At 31.7% G+C, this 15,839-nt stretch overlaps 1 protein-coding gene across 1 annotated transcript in view; it reads left to right on the forward strand.

Annotated features, from left to right (window-relative positions):
* Positions 1-15,839, forward strand: part of LOC117170916 (protein slit) — a 68,542-nt gene that overhangs the window by 34,631 nt on the left and 18,072 nt on the right. Inside the window, exons 18-26 of the mRNA XM_033357963.1 lie at positions 3,350-3,551; positions 3,660-3,731; positions 4,885-4,956; positions 7,127-7,198; positions 7,296-7,459; positions 7,878-8,097; positions 11,438-11,747; positions 12,164-12,374; positions 12,450-12,911. Of these exons, the coding sequence (XP_033213854.1) occupies positions 3,350-3,551; positions 3,660-3,731; positions 4,885-4,956; positions 7,127-7,198; positions 7,296-7,459; positions 7,878-8,097; positions 11,438-11,747; positions 12,164-12,374; positions 12,450-12,911 (1,785 nt within the window). The remainder of the gene's footprint in view (positions 1-3,349; positions 3,552-3,659; positions 3,732-4,884; positions 4,957-7,126; positions 7,199-7,295; positions 7,460-7,877; positions 8,098-11,437; positions 11,748-12,163; positions 12,375-12,449; positions 12,912-15,839) is intronic.

A 15,839-nucleotide genomic window follows, 5' to 3' on the forward strand; every position in this document is an offset into this window, starting at 1 on the left:
TATAAAAATTAATTGAAATTATTAAATGTATTTATTTATTATTTGTATGCAAAAAAACTCATCCTAATTTGAAAATGAGCATAGCTTTATTTTTTAATTTTAAGTATTTCAACTGGAAATAGTTCAATTATAAATCTTCAAAATTAAACTAAATAAAGAAATGTTAAAAATGACATACCTTTAAAATTTGAATTGGAAAATTGAATAATTCACAATTCTATATTTTCATGATTTAAGAATTTTTAAATGCAAATCTTCAAAATTATAGCGCTTTAAATTGTAAATCTTTGAAATTGAAAAATTGGTTATTTTTTTTAATTTAAAATTAATGATTATGCAAATTTTCAAATTTCAAATTGTGTTACTCTAAAGATTTACATTTGAAATTTAATCAGTTTGAAAGATTTCGAATTAAAAACTTGCTTTTTCATTTGGAAAGCTATGAAAATTATGAATATATATTTTGAAAGTTTTAAAAGTGAACATTTTTCAATTTTGAAACTACAAAATTAAATAATTTTAAATGATATATCTTGAAAATTAGCGAATTTGAAATTGTAAATGTTTAATCTTAAACAGATTTTAATTTTCAGAATTTAAAATAAAATATTTCTGTGATTTTGATGACTTAAATTTGAAATTTCTTCAATTTGGAAGATTTAGAATTAAAAAGTCTTCAAAATCATCAAAACTTGAGAATTTTTTTTGTCCATCTTTGAAATTGTACTTCATATTCTAAAAAATGTTTAAAGTTACATAATTTTAAACTATAAACATTTTAAGTTAATGAATTATTAATTTTAAATCTTGAAAATGGAAATTTTTTATTTCTAATCGTCAAACTAGAAGAGGTTTCAATTGTCAATCTTCAAAATTGAACTATTTTACGAAAATCCAAAATTACATCGGTTAAAAATTTCAATTTTCAAAATTGAATAATTTGCAATTCTATATTTTCAAAATTTAAGAATGTTTTATTTTAACTTTTCAAAATCGTAGGATTTTGAATTGAAAATCTTTAAAATTAAAGACTTTGTTATTTTTCTATTTAAATATGATGTAAGTTTTCAAATTTACAATTAAAAATAATGTAATTTGTATGATTTACGTTTGGAATTTCATCAATTAGAACCTTAGGAATTAAAAAATTGACTTTTGACTCCCAAAAACGTCAAAAATTAGGGAATTTTATTTTTAAAAAAACATACTTTTGACTTTTTAAATATTCAACATGATATTCAAAATTCCATTTTTTCAAACTATAACTATACAAAATCAAACAAATTAGCGAATTTCAAATTGTAAATATCTACAATTTGGATTATACTTGAAAATGGAAGACATTAGAAAAACCATTTAAAAATTAAATTAAAATTAAAATTTCAACAAAAGCTAATTTTGAACGAAATAGTTGAATTTTTTTCGAAAAGTTGTATTTTCCATCCGAAAAATATGAGAGTTAAGCAAAAGAGTTAATTTTCAAGAAAAAATAAAAAATGTCGAATTTGAGAATAGTATTTTCCATGTTTGTACAATAATTTTTGTTTTATAATTTGCTTTTAGAATTTTTATTTCACTTTTATAAAATTCTGGGTGCTTTCGTTTACAAAATAAAATTTTAATTTTTTTCTAAATTAAACAATATATTGATTTTTTTAACCTCATCGGATGGAGTCACTTCTAGAAAAATTTTTAAATTCTGAAAATCAAAAACAAAATTTTGATTCACTTATCCTCAAAGGGTTTAGAAAGAGTTCTAGAACGTTCTTTTTTTTAATCCAAAAAATAAAAAACGAATTTTTCATTTATTTTAACCTCATAGGGTTTAGAAAGAGTTCTAGAGAGTTTTTAAAAACATTTAGAAATAAAAAATAATTTTTGATTTATTTTAACCTCATAGGGTTAAGGAATAGTTCTAGAAAGTTTTTAAAATTCTAGAAAAAAAAACGAATTTTTTATTTACTTTAACCTCAAAGGGTTTAGAAAGAGTTCTAGAAATTTTTTTTCAATTCTAGAAATAAAAAAGCAACTTTTTATTTATTTTAACATCATAGGGTTTAGAAAGAGTTCTAGAAAGTTTTTTTTTTAACATTTAAAAATAAAAAAACGAATTTTTGATCTATTTTAACTTCATAGGGTTCAGAAAGAGTTCTATAAGGTTTTTTTAAAATTCTAGAAATAAGAAACGAATTTTTTATTTAATTTAACCTCATAGGGTTTAGAAAGAGTTCTAGAAGGTTTTTTTTAATTCTAGAAGCAAAACACGAATTTTTGAATTATTTAAAATCATAGAGTGTAGAAAGATTTCTAGAAAGTTTTCAAAAATCTAGAAATAAAAAATGAATTTTTGATTCATGTAAACCTCGTAGAGTTTAAAAAGAGTTCTAGAAAGTTTTTTAAACTCCTAGAAATGAAAAACGTATTTTCGATTTATTTAATATCATAGATTATAGAAAGCGTTTTAAAAAGTTTTTAAGAATTTAGAAATAAAAAACGAATTTTTGATTATTACAACCTCATAGAGTTAAGGAATAGTTCTAGAAACTTTTTTTTAAATTCTAGAAATAAACGACGAATTTTGTATTCACCTCAACCTCATAGGGTTTAGAAAGAGTTCTAGTACGTTTTTTTTTAATTCTAGAAATAAAAAACGAATTTTTAGTTACTTTAACCTCATAGGGTTTAGAAAGAGTTCTAGAAAGTTTTTTAGAATTCTAGAAATAAAAACGAATTTTTGATTTATTTTAAAGTCACAGGGTTTAGAAACAGTTCTAGAAAGTTTTGTATAAATCTAGAAAAAAAAACGAATTTTTGATTTAATTTAACTTCATAGGATTTAGAAAGAGTTATAGAAAGTTTTTCAAATTCCTAGAAATAAAAAACGAATTTTCGATTTATTTAAAGTAATTGAGTATAGAAAGCGTTCTAGAAAGTTTTTAAAAATCTATAAATAAAAAACTAATTTTTGATTTATTTTAACCTCATAGAGTTTAAAAAGAGTTCTAGAAAGTTTTTTTTAAACTGTAGAAATAAAAAACGAATTTCTTATTAATTTAACCTCATAGAGAGATGACGTAAAATAATTCTTTTAGTTATACGAAGGGTGAAGTGATTATTTCATTTAGTATTTTCCATATTTGTTTATGCTTTTTGAAATAAAACGTATTAAATTTTTAACTCTTCGGGTTTTAAGCCTCTAAAGAGAATTAAAAAAATGTTGTTTTTTTTTTAAGAAATAGCTCAAGGTGAGGGGCTGAGATTTAGAAAAATGAGAAATTCTTTTTGCTTTTGGACTGTCCTTAGTGACAATAATTGAATTTTAATCAATTATTGTAAATTTTGTAATCAGGTGATAGTATCGGTTGTTTGGGAGATGATTACTGTCCACCTCAGTGCAATTGTGCTGGATCTGTTGTGAGATGTTCGCGATCCCACCTGACTGAAATTCCACGAGGAATTCCACCCGAAACCACCGAACTCTATTTGGACGTGAACGATATTAAAACCATCCAACCAGAAAGATTGAACCACTTGAGGATTCTAACGAGGCTGTATGTATTCTAGATTATTCAAAAATAAAAAATAAACTTATTTTATTTTTCAGTATGAAATTTAAAATTGGGGATTCTATAATTAATCATAATAATTTTTGTTTACAGAGACTTGAGTAATAATCAAATCTCGATGCTCTCGAACGACACGTTCAAAAATCTCACGAAACTTTCTCATCTGTAAGTATGAGAATCTTTGCCCCAATCAGGGTTGCTACAGATTATGGTTTCCAATTTTTCACAATAAAAAATCTGTTGAAAAAGAAATATTTCTTTTTGACTTTGCGAAAAAAATTTAGTTAGTTAAATTCAATTTCAGAATATTCTACAGATTGCAAAAAAAGAAAAATACAATATGTCAAAAGGTTTCAGAAGATTTCAACTTTTTTTTTCAATATCAAAAATATTTATGGATTTCAAAAAAATTCAAACATATCACGAAGAATTCAAATATTTCAATCTATTCAAAAAATTTCCAAGATATAACAAATTCCAAAAGATTTTAAAGGTATTAAATAATTTTTAAATATTTTAGAAAAATTCAAAGATTTCAAATTATTTTTTAAAATATTTTTTTTAAATTAAAAATTAAAAAAAAATTTTTTTTAAATATTTTTAAAAATCCAAAAGATTTTAGAATGATTTCAATAATTTCAAAAAATTGCAAAGAAATCAAATAATGTCAAAAGATTTCAGAAGATTTCAACCATTTTACAAAGATTTCAAAAAGATGTTAAAGATATATAATTTCAATAGTTTTCATAAAATTTCGAAAATTTCAAAGATTTTAAAGATTGTAAAAAAGTAAAAAGATTTCACACAAATTTCAATTATTGGACAAAGGTTTCGAATATCTCAAATATACAAAATAATAATAAACGATTTTCAAGTTCTCAAAAAGATTGGATGATTTCAAAAAAATTCAAAGATTTCAACAAATTTATAAAGGCTTTAAAAGATTAAGAAATATTTCTAAGATTTCACAGACTTTAAAGATTCTAAATATATCAACATTTTTCTAAAATTTTGGAAAGATTTTAGATTTAAGAAAAAAATTAAAGATTTCAAAGATTCTAAAACCTTTAAACGATATCGCATCGATGACAGGAAGGCTGTTATTTTTATTAGTAAAAAAAATCAATTCGTATGAATTCGGAATTTTACATTTCGCAGTAAAGTACTCAAAAAATTATTAAGACTTTGAAATAGGTGCGATTAGAAAAATGTCCCTCACTTTAAAAAAATTCTATTACTTTTCCAGTTTTTCTGGGCTTTGTAGCAACCTGAAGATTTGTACTTGTTTTCTAAGTATAACATTTTACTTTTTTTACAGAATTATAAGCTACAATAAATTACAGTGCGTGCAGAAAAACGCCCTTTCAGGATTAAAGTCCTTGCGAATTATGTAAGTTGTATTTTAAAAAGATACTTAACTTATCAGTAAAATTGACTGAAAAAAAACTTTTTTCAGTAACGAATTCTAACAGTGCGTAAAATTAGTATTTTCCTCAGAGTGGTTCAAATTTTAGTTCAGGCTGATAATATTACTACTGCTTACTAATGTTAATCAGTCCCTACTACTACTGCTGATCAATTCCTGATTTGATATCTATTCCAATTACAATTTTGAGGCCTTACTACTACTGCTGATCAATCCTCGATTTTATATCCGATAGAATAGAAATTTTAAGGCCTTAATACTATTTCATATTCCCTACTACTACTGCTGCAGATCAATCCCCGATTTTGATATCTAGTCGAAATACAATTTTGAAGCCTTACTACTATTGCTTCTCAATTCCCAGATTGATACCCAAACGAATACAAATTTTTAGGCCTTACTACTACTGCTGATTAATCGCCGATTTGACATCTAGTCGAAATATAACTTTTAGGCCTTACTACTACTGTTTATCAATCCCCAATTTGACATCCTTTCGAATAAAAATTTAGAGGCCTTACTACTACTGTTAATAAATCCTCAATTTTATATCCGATAGAATAGAAATTGTAAGGCCTTAATACTATGTATTATTCCCTACTACTACTACTGCCGATCAATTCCAGATTTGATATCTAGTCGAAATACAACTTTTAGGCTTTACAACTACTATTTATCAACCTTCGATTTGATATCCGATCGAAAAAAAATGTGGAGGCCTTACTATTACTTCTGATTTATCTTCGATTTGATATCCGATCGAATAAAAATTTGAGGCCTTACTACTACTGCTGATCAATTTTCGATTTTATATCCAATCGAATAGAAATTGTAAGACCTTAATACTATTGATTATTCCCTACTACTACTGCTGCGGATCAATACCTGATTGGAAATCTGGTCGACATACAACTTTTAGGCCTTACTACTACTGTTTATTAAGATCCAATTTGATATCCGATGGAAAAAAATTTTTTGAGGCCTTACTCCTACTGCTGATTAATCTCCGAAATTATATCCGATCGATTAAAAATTTGAGGCCTTACTACTACTGCTGATAAATCCTCCATTTTATATACGATCGAATAAAAATTTTGAGGCCTTACTACTACTGCTGATTAATCTCCGATTTGATATCCTATTAAATCAAAATTCGAGGCCTTACTACATCTGCTGATAAATCCTCGATTTTATATCAGATCGAATTAAAATTTTGAGGTTCTAATACTATGGATCATTCTCCTGCTACTACTGTCGATCAATCCCCGATTTAATATATATTCCCATTGCAATTTTGAGGCCTTACACTACTGCTTATTGATCCCCGATTTGATATCTAGTCGAAATACAACTTTTAGGCCTTACTACTACTGCTTATCAATCCCCGATTTGATATCCGATCTATTCAAAATTTTGAGGCCTTACACTACTGCTTATTAATCCCCGATTTCATATCTAGTCGAAATACAACTTTATGCCTTACTACTACTGCTTATCAATCCCCGATTCGATATGCGATCGAATAAAAATGTGGAGGCCCTACTATTACTGCTGATTCATTTCCGATTTGATATCCGATCGAATAAAAATTTGAGGCCTTACTACTACTGCTGATAAATCCTCGATTTTATATCCGATCGAATTAAAATTTCGAGGTCCTAATACTATTGATCATTCCCCTGCTACTACTGTCGATCAATCCCCGTTTTAATATATATTCCCATTACAATTTTGAGGTCTTACTACTAATGTTGAATTCCCGATTTGATATCCGATCTATTAAAAATTTTGAGACCTTACACTACTGCTTATTAATCCCCGATTTGATATCTAGTCGAAATACAACTCTTAGGCCTTACTACTTCTGTTTATCAATCTCCGATTTGATATCCGATCGAATTAAAATTTGAGGCCTTACTCCCACTGCTGATCAATCTCGATTGGATATCCCACTGAATTAAAATTTTGAGGCCTTACTACTATTGATCCAATACAACTTGCATCCATTAGAGTCCGTTATTCGAAACAATATGTTTTTTTTATAAAACTTGCGAAAAATCGGAGACTGATCACACCAATCAGTTTCCGATTTTTTTTTAATAAAACCTATATATAAACAAATGCTTTTCTTTAGGTCTTTGCACGGTAACGAGATATCCGTAATTCCCGAAGGAGCTTTCGAAGACTTGAAGGCAATTACCCATCTGTAAGTGACCCAGATATACAAGAAATTTCTAAACGAGACACTTTATAAATAAATATAGAGAGAGAGTACTGAAGCATTGATTTTAAATTGTGTGCAGGGCTTTGGGATCAAATCCTCTTTACTGCGATTGCAGTATGCGATGGCTAGCAGAATGGGTAAAAAAGGATTACGTCGAGCCAGGTATAGCTCGTTGTATGGAGCCTCCTTCTATGAGAGAAAAGCTCCTTCTGACGACACAAGCCACTGCATTTCAATGTAAAAGTAAGTACTTTGTCAGCGTGCTCACTAGGGTGGTTAACAACAAAAAATTTGATTTTTCCGAAATTTTTTCGGTAAAAAATTACCCCATGGCGTCTTGAAAATCTGTGAAAAAATTATGAAAACATTTTTTCACGAAAAAAGATAAAATGAGGAGACGAGACTTGAAGAAATGGAAATTTCTATTCTTTTGGACCACCCTAGTGCTCACGAATCATGAAAGAAATACCTTTATAGTTTCCGTCGGCGATTTTCTTTGCGGTGCTCTCGCTTGGCGCATTCTGTATGATATGTCCTTTTCCAAATTCACTTTATTTTTAAATGCTCATTAACAGTAGACTTTTTAGTTTGTTTTTTTTGGCCTCTGCCCTCGGAAGAGTACTAAAATTGCTCATTAATCGTAGACTTTTCTTCCGCGCAGCCAAACAGCAGCCAGCCGAGGTCCTGGCAAAATGCGACCTGTGTTATACGACGCCCTGTCAGAACGGAGGATTTTGCGAGGCGCTACCAGACAGACAGTTTCGTTGCAAGTGTGCACCAGGATATCACGGAGAAAGGTGTCGGTATAAAATCGATGCGTGCTATGGAAATCCTTGCCGGAACGCCGGAACTTGTAAAGTACTGGAAGAAGGAAGATTCAGGTAATTTTTATTTTTCTAGATCCTGAAACGTTGATCCAGCAACGCAGCTGGGGAAGTATAGAAATCTGCACGTGAATGTGCCTGCCCTGTATGATAAATGTCTTGAGAGCTTGCCTGCTTTTCTTTAGATCAGAAATGGAACAAGGTTGAATTCGATATATCCGTGGTAAAAGAACACCACTTGTGTACGTCTACAAATACCACTTTGGTTTTAGTAGTTCAAACGAACTCGCTGGTCGCCTTAATCAAAGCGATCGTCGTCTAAACTGACAAATTGGTCTCCTAAACTTACTCATTAGTCTTCGAAACTGACGCGTCGGTCGTCTGTACTCTAGACTCATTTGTTGGTCATTTAAACATTAAGCTAACGCGTTAATCGTCAAAACTAACACTTTGGTTGTCTCTCAACTAACGCATTAGTCATCTAAAGTAACGCGTAAGTCGTCTAAACTGACATTTTAGTCATCTGAACTTATCCTCGGTCGCCTAAGCTCTTAGCTAATGCATTAGTCGTTTAAACTCTAAAACAGGCATTGGTCATCTAAACTGATGCTTTCGTCTTCTAAACTACTGCGTTGTATATCTTAAATGTAAACTAATGCGATGGTAGTCTAAACTCTAAAAGTAACGCATTGGTCTTCTAAACTGTCTTATTAGTATTATCGACTTCAAACTAACGCGCTGGTCGTTTAGACTCTAAACCAACGCATTGGTCTTCTAAACTAAGGCATTGGTATTTTGAATTACCGCATTGGTCTTCTCAATTATAAAATAACGCACTGGTCGTCTAAACTCTAAGCTTGTGAGTTTATAGTTTATACTCTTAACCAACTTATTTGTCTTCTAAACTCTAAACTAACGCATTTATCCTCTAAACTCTAAACTAATGCGTTAGTCGTCTAAACTCTACGATACGGCGTTAGTCGTCTAAATTATAGAACTAACACATTGGTCTTCTAAACTAACTCATTGGTGTTATAAACTCCAAATTAACGTGCTGTTCGTCTAAAATCTAAACCAACGCATTGGTATTCTAAACTAACGCATTGGTCGTCTAACCTCTAAAATAGCGGATTGGTTATCTGAAGTCGTTAACTAACTCGTTAGTCGTCTACAATCAATACTAATGCGTAGGTCGTCTAAACTAATGCTTTAGCCGTCTAAACTTACGCGTTGGTCATTTAAACTCTGAACTAAGGCATTAGCTAACCGTGCGATGTTGCCATTTTCGTATCAAGAACAGAAGATATGCTATAATATACGTAGTTATAGTAAGTAGTATAGCATGAACTCTCCTTTTTTTGGCTTACCAACAATTAAATTTTTTGTCGATAATTCATCTTTTTTAGTTGAAAATTGTATTATTTTGTTGAAAATTTGACAATTTTGTTATAAATTCAATCCTTTTGGCTAAAAATGTAACTGTTTTGTTTCAAGTTCATCTTTTTGGCTTGAAAATTAACTTATTTCTTGAAAATGCATATTTTTGGTTTTAATATTTAACTTTTTTGTAGAAACTTCGACTTTTTGGAGGAAACATGCAAGCTTTTGAATTACATTTTTTGCTTCATTAAGAGAAACATTTTTTTCTTGGTTAAAAATTCAACTTTTTTAGTGAAAATTCAGGTTTTTGGTTTAAAAATGTAACTGTTACCGTAGAAGTTTAATTTTTTTTGTGCTAAAAATGTAACAATTTTGTTAAAAATTCATCTCTTTGGTTTAAAATTAACTTTTTTGTTAAAAATTATATTGTTTGTTTTATTTGAAAATTAATTTTTTCTAATAAAAATTTGACTAATGCATTTTTGGTTAAAATTAATTTGTTTTAGTTTAAAACTTCAACTATTTGCTTGGAAATTTATGTAATTTATTGGAAATTTATTTATTTACTAGAAAATTAATCTTCTTGTTTGAGGATTCAACCATTCGCTTAAAAATTTAACTATTTTGTTGAAAATTCGTCTTTTTGGTTCAAAAAATCAACTATTTGGTTCAAAGTTAATGTATTTTCTTCAGAGTTCGTATTTTTTGTTATGAAATTATTCTTATTGTTGGTTGAAAATGTAACTGTTTAGCTTAAAATTTATGTATTTTGTATCTGATTTATTTGAAATTCGTCTTTTTTAGTAGAAAAGTATTTTTTTGGTTGAAGATTTAACTATTCAGTTAAAAATTCATTTGTTTTGTTGAGAATTCGACTTTTTTGTATAAAATTAATTTTATTTGCTCAAAACTCATTGTTTGGGTCAAAAATTTAAGTTTTCTAGTAATCTAGACACTTAAATTTCGTAACGGGCAGTCAGGGGTTTGGTGAAAAAGGACTTTAGTCGTCTAAACTCTAAACTACTAATACTTTGATCATCTAAACCCTAAACCAACGAATTAATCATCTAAAATCTATAATAGCGCGTTGGTCGTCTAAATTAACGCAATTATTCATCTAAAGCAACATATTTTTCTTCTAAACTCTGAATTGATGCATTGGTCTTTTAAACTAACGCATTGGTCTGCTAAACTCATGCATTGGTCTTCTAAACTCACACATTAATATTTTCACTAAAGCCTTGGTCTTCTAAACTCTGAAACTAAGTCGTTGGTCGTCTAAACTAACGATTTAGTCGCTTAAACTAAGGCATTGGTCTTCTCAACTCTAAACTAACGCACTTGTCATGTAAACTCTAAACTAATGCGTTGGTCGTCTAATCTCTTAAATAAGGCGTTAATCCTCTCAACCAAGCTTAAAATAATTCTAAGCAATATACCAAACCAGAGATTAATAATTACTACACGAACTAAAAAAGCAGAGTGGTCAGTTTAGTAGACCAAAGCCAGAGTGGTTAGTTCTGACGACCAATTAAAAATTTAGAGCGGTTTAAATAACGAACTGAAAAACCAGAGTTATTAGTTTAGACGACGAACTCGAAAATTAAAGTAATTAGTTTATACGACCAATTCAAAATTCAAACTTATCTGTTAAAATAATCAACTCAACAGGAGAGTCATCAGTTTAGACGACGAAATCAGAAAGCAGGAGGTAAGTTTAGACGACGAAATCGAAAAACAAAGTCGTCAGTTTATACGACCAACGCTAGAATGATCAAGTTAGAAAGATTCTTTCAGCATGGAGGTATCGAATAGTGAATCACAGAGGATCACTGAATAGTCTAGTGTTTTGGAAAGGCTTTCCTGATCTTCTAAGAGAGAATGATCTCCATTCCTGATTTAAAGATGTCGTAATTCAGTAGAAATTAGTGAATGTTGTAAACTGGCTCGTTGGCGGATCGTATGTCTTTAAGAGTCGAACTGAATGCATCGATTAATTAAAGTTTGTGTGTAACAGTTGCAACTGTGCTGCCGGTTACGAGGGACTTCGGTGCGAAAGCAACGTCGACGATTGTGCAAACAACAAGTGTGCCAATAACGCAACTTGCGTCGACCTCGTCCAGGCCTACAGGTGCGACTGCGCCACGGGATATATGGGTGAATATTGCGAGGCAAAAATACCCTTCTGTACAAAAGGACACGATCCCTGCGAGAACGGAGGACGCTGTCTCGATCACGGGTCCCACTACAGCTGCGAGTGCCCAGTCGGCTTCACCGGCCTCAACTGTACCAGTAACTTGGATGACTGCAACAATCATTTGTGTCAGGTACAAAAATTTTACACTTTTTAAACACTTTCCCTCATATTACTACATTATTCTTTACTCATAAAGATATGAGCCGAAAATTACTGTAGATGAACCTCGAAGGTTCCTGGACATGTTTCTGGATGCGAGTCTGCGGGACTTGCACAAGTAATCTTGATCACAAAAACAAACTAAAAAGAAATTTTGCTCTTTTGTTTGCTGGATATTTACTGCATATAAAAAATTTTTCAGAAAATACAAAAAAAATGTCAGTTAACAATAAAACCTGCACCAACCAAAGCAACCTTTGAATGATCGAGTTAAGATTCCTCTACAGGTTCGTGTGCAGCTTCACATCCAGAAACACTTCCAGAAACCTCGGAGATTCCTGGACATGTTTCGGGACAAAAATATTAAACAATTTTTTTAATTCCCAGAACGGTGCTACATGCATCGATGGCATAAATAGCTACGAGTGTAAGTGCGCGCCGGATTATACGGGGAGGTACTGCGAGGTTGCGCCATCAACTGCCATGCTGTATCCTCAGACCAGTCCGTGTGCTCATCACGACTGTCAGCATGGCGCTTGTTTCCAACCCTCTTCCTCCGCAGCAGATTATCTCTGCCAGTGCCACCCCGGCTATACCGGTAAGTAGCCAAACAAATCTTCTCCACTTTGAAGAAAATGCCACCCAGCTCATCATATGGCATCCTATATTCTAGGTAAACGGTGTGAGTACCTGACAAGTCTGAGCTTTGTGGATAACAGCTCGCTGGTCGAGCTTGAGCCGCTTCGAACCCGACCCGAAGCAAACGTGACCATCATCTTCACTACCACCCAAGAAAATGGGGTTCTCCTTTACGACGGACATAATGGAGAACACATAGCTGTTGAGCTGTTCAACGGAAGGGTGCGAGTGTCTTACGACGTCGGAAATTACCCGACGTCGACTATGTACAGTTATGAAATGGTGTCTGATGGGAAGCCGCACATGGCGGAGCTCATTGCGGTAAAGAAGAATTTTACGATGAGGGTGGATAAAGGTCCGGCGAGGAGCATCATCAACGAAGGACCCAAGGAATATCTGAAGCTCACCACGCCGATGTACATTGGAGGTCTTGTCTCCGAAGTGGCGAGTGTGGCCTTTACAGAATTCCACTTGAGGAACGTCACCAGCTTTCAAGGTTAGTGTCTTATTTTTATTTTTTTATGTTAGTTATTTTTTTTAATTAAATCACACATAAAGTGTAGAGAAAATTGTTTTTAATGGGCATCAGGGTCTAGATTTTTTGGTTTTTAATTTCTATTTAGAGTTAGGTCTATCTTAGACGGTTAAGGTTTTAATTGATCTAAAATCCATCATACTCTAAATTTAGAACTTATTTTTTAGTTTTGTAGATTTGATAAATTAATAATATTTAAAGCATTTCGGTAGCGGATATGTGGTGTTCTATGTTGAGAGTTTTACTGTTTTGGTAGAAAATTGAAATATTTGGCTAAACTTTAAAGTGCATACATGGTACGAAGGGTGATCAAAAAGTATGTTTCCCTAGTCTGTCGTTTTGCTCCAGTGCCATCTAGCGAGCTGGGACCGAACATAGTTTTAGTGTAGGATATACCGATAAGAGCGGAACCTGTCTAAGCTGCGGCAAAAATTTTTTTTCATCAGTACCGGCTCGGAAACCATGAAGCTACATGTGAAAAACGTGTCCACTTGTGAGCTGCGTGCAGTTATTCGCTTTTTAACTGCAAAAGGGCTTAATGGCAACGAAATTCACACTGATAAATATCGATTTCAGGAGGCATTGAGTCCAAAATTCTGTCAATTGTAAAGCGCCTATCCGCCAAAATGATTTTTTCAACTGCTGCGACTGCGTCATCTGTAATGGCGGTTTTTGGCCTGCCTGCACGCTGCTCATCATGAACTTCTCCGCATCCCTCGAGAAAATATGTACGCTACCGACGCACCATTTGCACACTCATGCATTTGTCACCATAAATATGCACTAATTCAGTGAGAATTTCGTTGCCATTAAGCCCTTTTGCAGTTAAAAAGCAAATAACTGCACGCAACTCACAAGTGGACACGTTTTTCACAGGTAGCTCCATGGTTTCCGAGCCGGTACTGATGAAAAAATTTTTTTGGCAGCTCAGACCGGGACCGCTTTTATCTTTATATCCTAAACTAAAACTATGTTCCGTCCACGCTCGCTAAATGGCGTTTTTGCGAAATGGCAGACTAGGGAAACTTACTTTTTGAACACCCCTCGTATAAATCACGGTAAAGTGCATTGTGGGTATACAACACCCCAGTGTATTCAATCATGTATTGTTTAACCCCTATTGATTATTTTGTCACAATAAAATTGTCCGATATAGTTTAAGGTATCTTTCATAAGGAAGAGTTGATTTTATACCTGTTTATTTATTTTTAATTTATTAAAAAAATTATTTTAAGAAAATGCAATAATGGGGTTTTTTTACTTAAAAATTCATAACTCACGCAATTTTAATTATCTTAACCTGAGAAAAGTCGATTTTATGATAAAATAATGAATCCGATTTTTTTCTTTTAATTCGATTTATTATTATAAAAATTGAAGAACTTTGACGTATAATATTATAAAAATACAAGAAATTGAAAAAATAGACATATATAACTCTCACATGACGTGCTGCCGTATGTTATAAGCCATCTATAAAGAAAAATAATATGAAATAATCAAAAAAAAATAATTATCTCACTTTATATGATATACTTACGTTGGAAAGTAAACAAAAATACATTAAGTTTGAAAAAAAAAATGCTTCAAAATTACTTTTTCAGTCACCAAGTGCACACTGGGTGTTTAAGACCCCACGATTTTTTTACCTTCACTTTCAGGAGCTGCTGCTAGTAGACAGACGCTTGACGAAGTATGCTAAGCAACTTTACTTACAGTTAGTGTCTCCAAATAAGGCTAGATGGCGACACTTACTCCATTTTTTTGAATTAAGTATCGTTTGTAAAAGTTTAAAAATTGCTTAGTGTTTCTGATACCCACAATGCACTTCATCGATTAATAATTCAACTATTTGGTTAGCAATAGAAAATTTTGTTGAGAATTCAACAGTGTTGTTAAAAAGTGATCTGTTCCAATTTAACTGTTTGGTTCAAAATTGAACTATTTGGTTTGTAAATTGCCTTCTTGGTTTAAAAATTTCAACAATTTGGGTTTAATTCAACCATTTTCTTATTAAAATTAAAATCATTTTTAGTAGAAAATTCAAAATTTTTGTTGAAAAAGATATATTTAAAAAAAAATTGAACTATTTGGTTAGTAAATCGTCTTTTTGGATTGAAAAATCAAATACTTTGGTTTAATTCAACGACTTTTTGATTAAAATTAAAATCTGCTTGGGTTGGAAATTGTAGTCAAAATTCGAACTAGTTTTATTATTATTATTATTATTACACCATTAAGCCATTTCCCTTTCGAGGTAGGCGTGACTCACTCGGCAGGGGAAAGGAGTAGTGTGTGGAAGGGATAGAGATCTTTCAGATTGATCCAGAATTCTCGTGCTATTTAAGTAAATAACACGTTCGTTCCGCAACACTGCTCCGACCCAGGTTGCTGATCAATCTCTCTAGCAATCACCCCAAGAGAAGAACCTCACGAAGTCGTTATGTAAGGTTCCCCGCTTGGGGCCATTAATAGCCAAGGTCTTTGTTTCAGACGTCATTCACTCTACTGACACTCTTTTTATTAACTATTTGCCGCCATACTTTCCTGTCCTGGCATACTTCTCTAGCTTCTTTTATGTCCATGCATTTTTTCATTCAGGCTCTCGTGTTTCTGTGACTTCTTATGTCTCTTCTAAGTAAGGTCTCATTCACACATTCTAACCATTTTTTCCGCGGTCTACCTCTGGGCACGTTGCCATTTACTTTACCTTGATACACTTGTTTCGTTAGTCGTTCATTTTTTCATTCTCTCAACATGTCCGAACCATCTTAACCGATTTCTTAATCATGTGTCTACTAGCGTCTCTTCTGCACCACATTCTTTTAGAATTATCTCGTTACTTACTTTGTCCATTAGGGATTTCCCGCTTATTATGCGCATGAATCT

This window comes from Belonocnema kinseyi, chromosome 4 (genome assembly GCF_010883055.1).
Source record: "Belonocnema kinseyi isolate 2016_QV_RU_SX_M_011 chromosome 4, B_treatae_v1, whole genome shotgun sequence".
NCBI lineage: Eukaryota > Metazoa > Arthropoda > Insecta > Hymenoptera > Cynipidae > Belonocnema > Belonocnema kinseyi.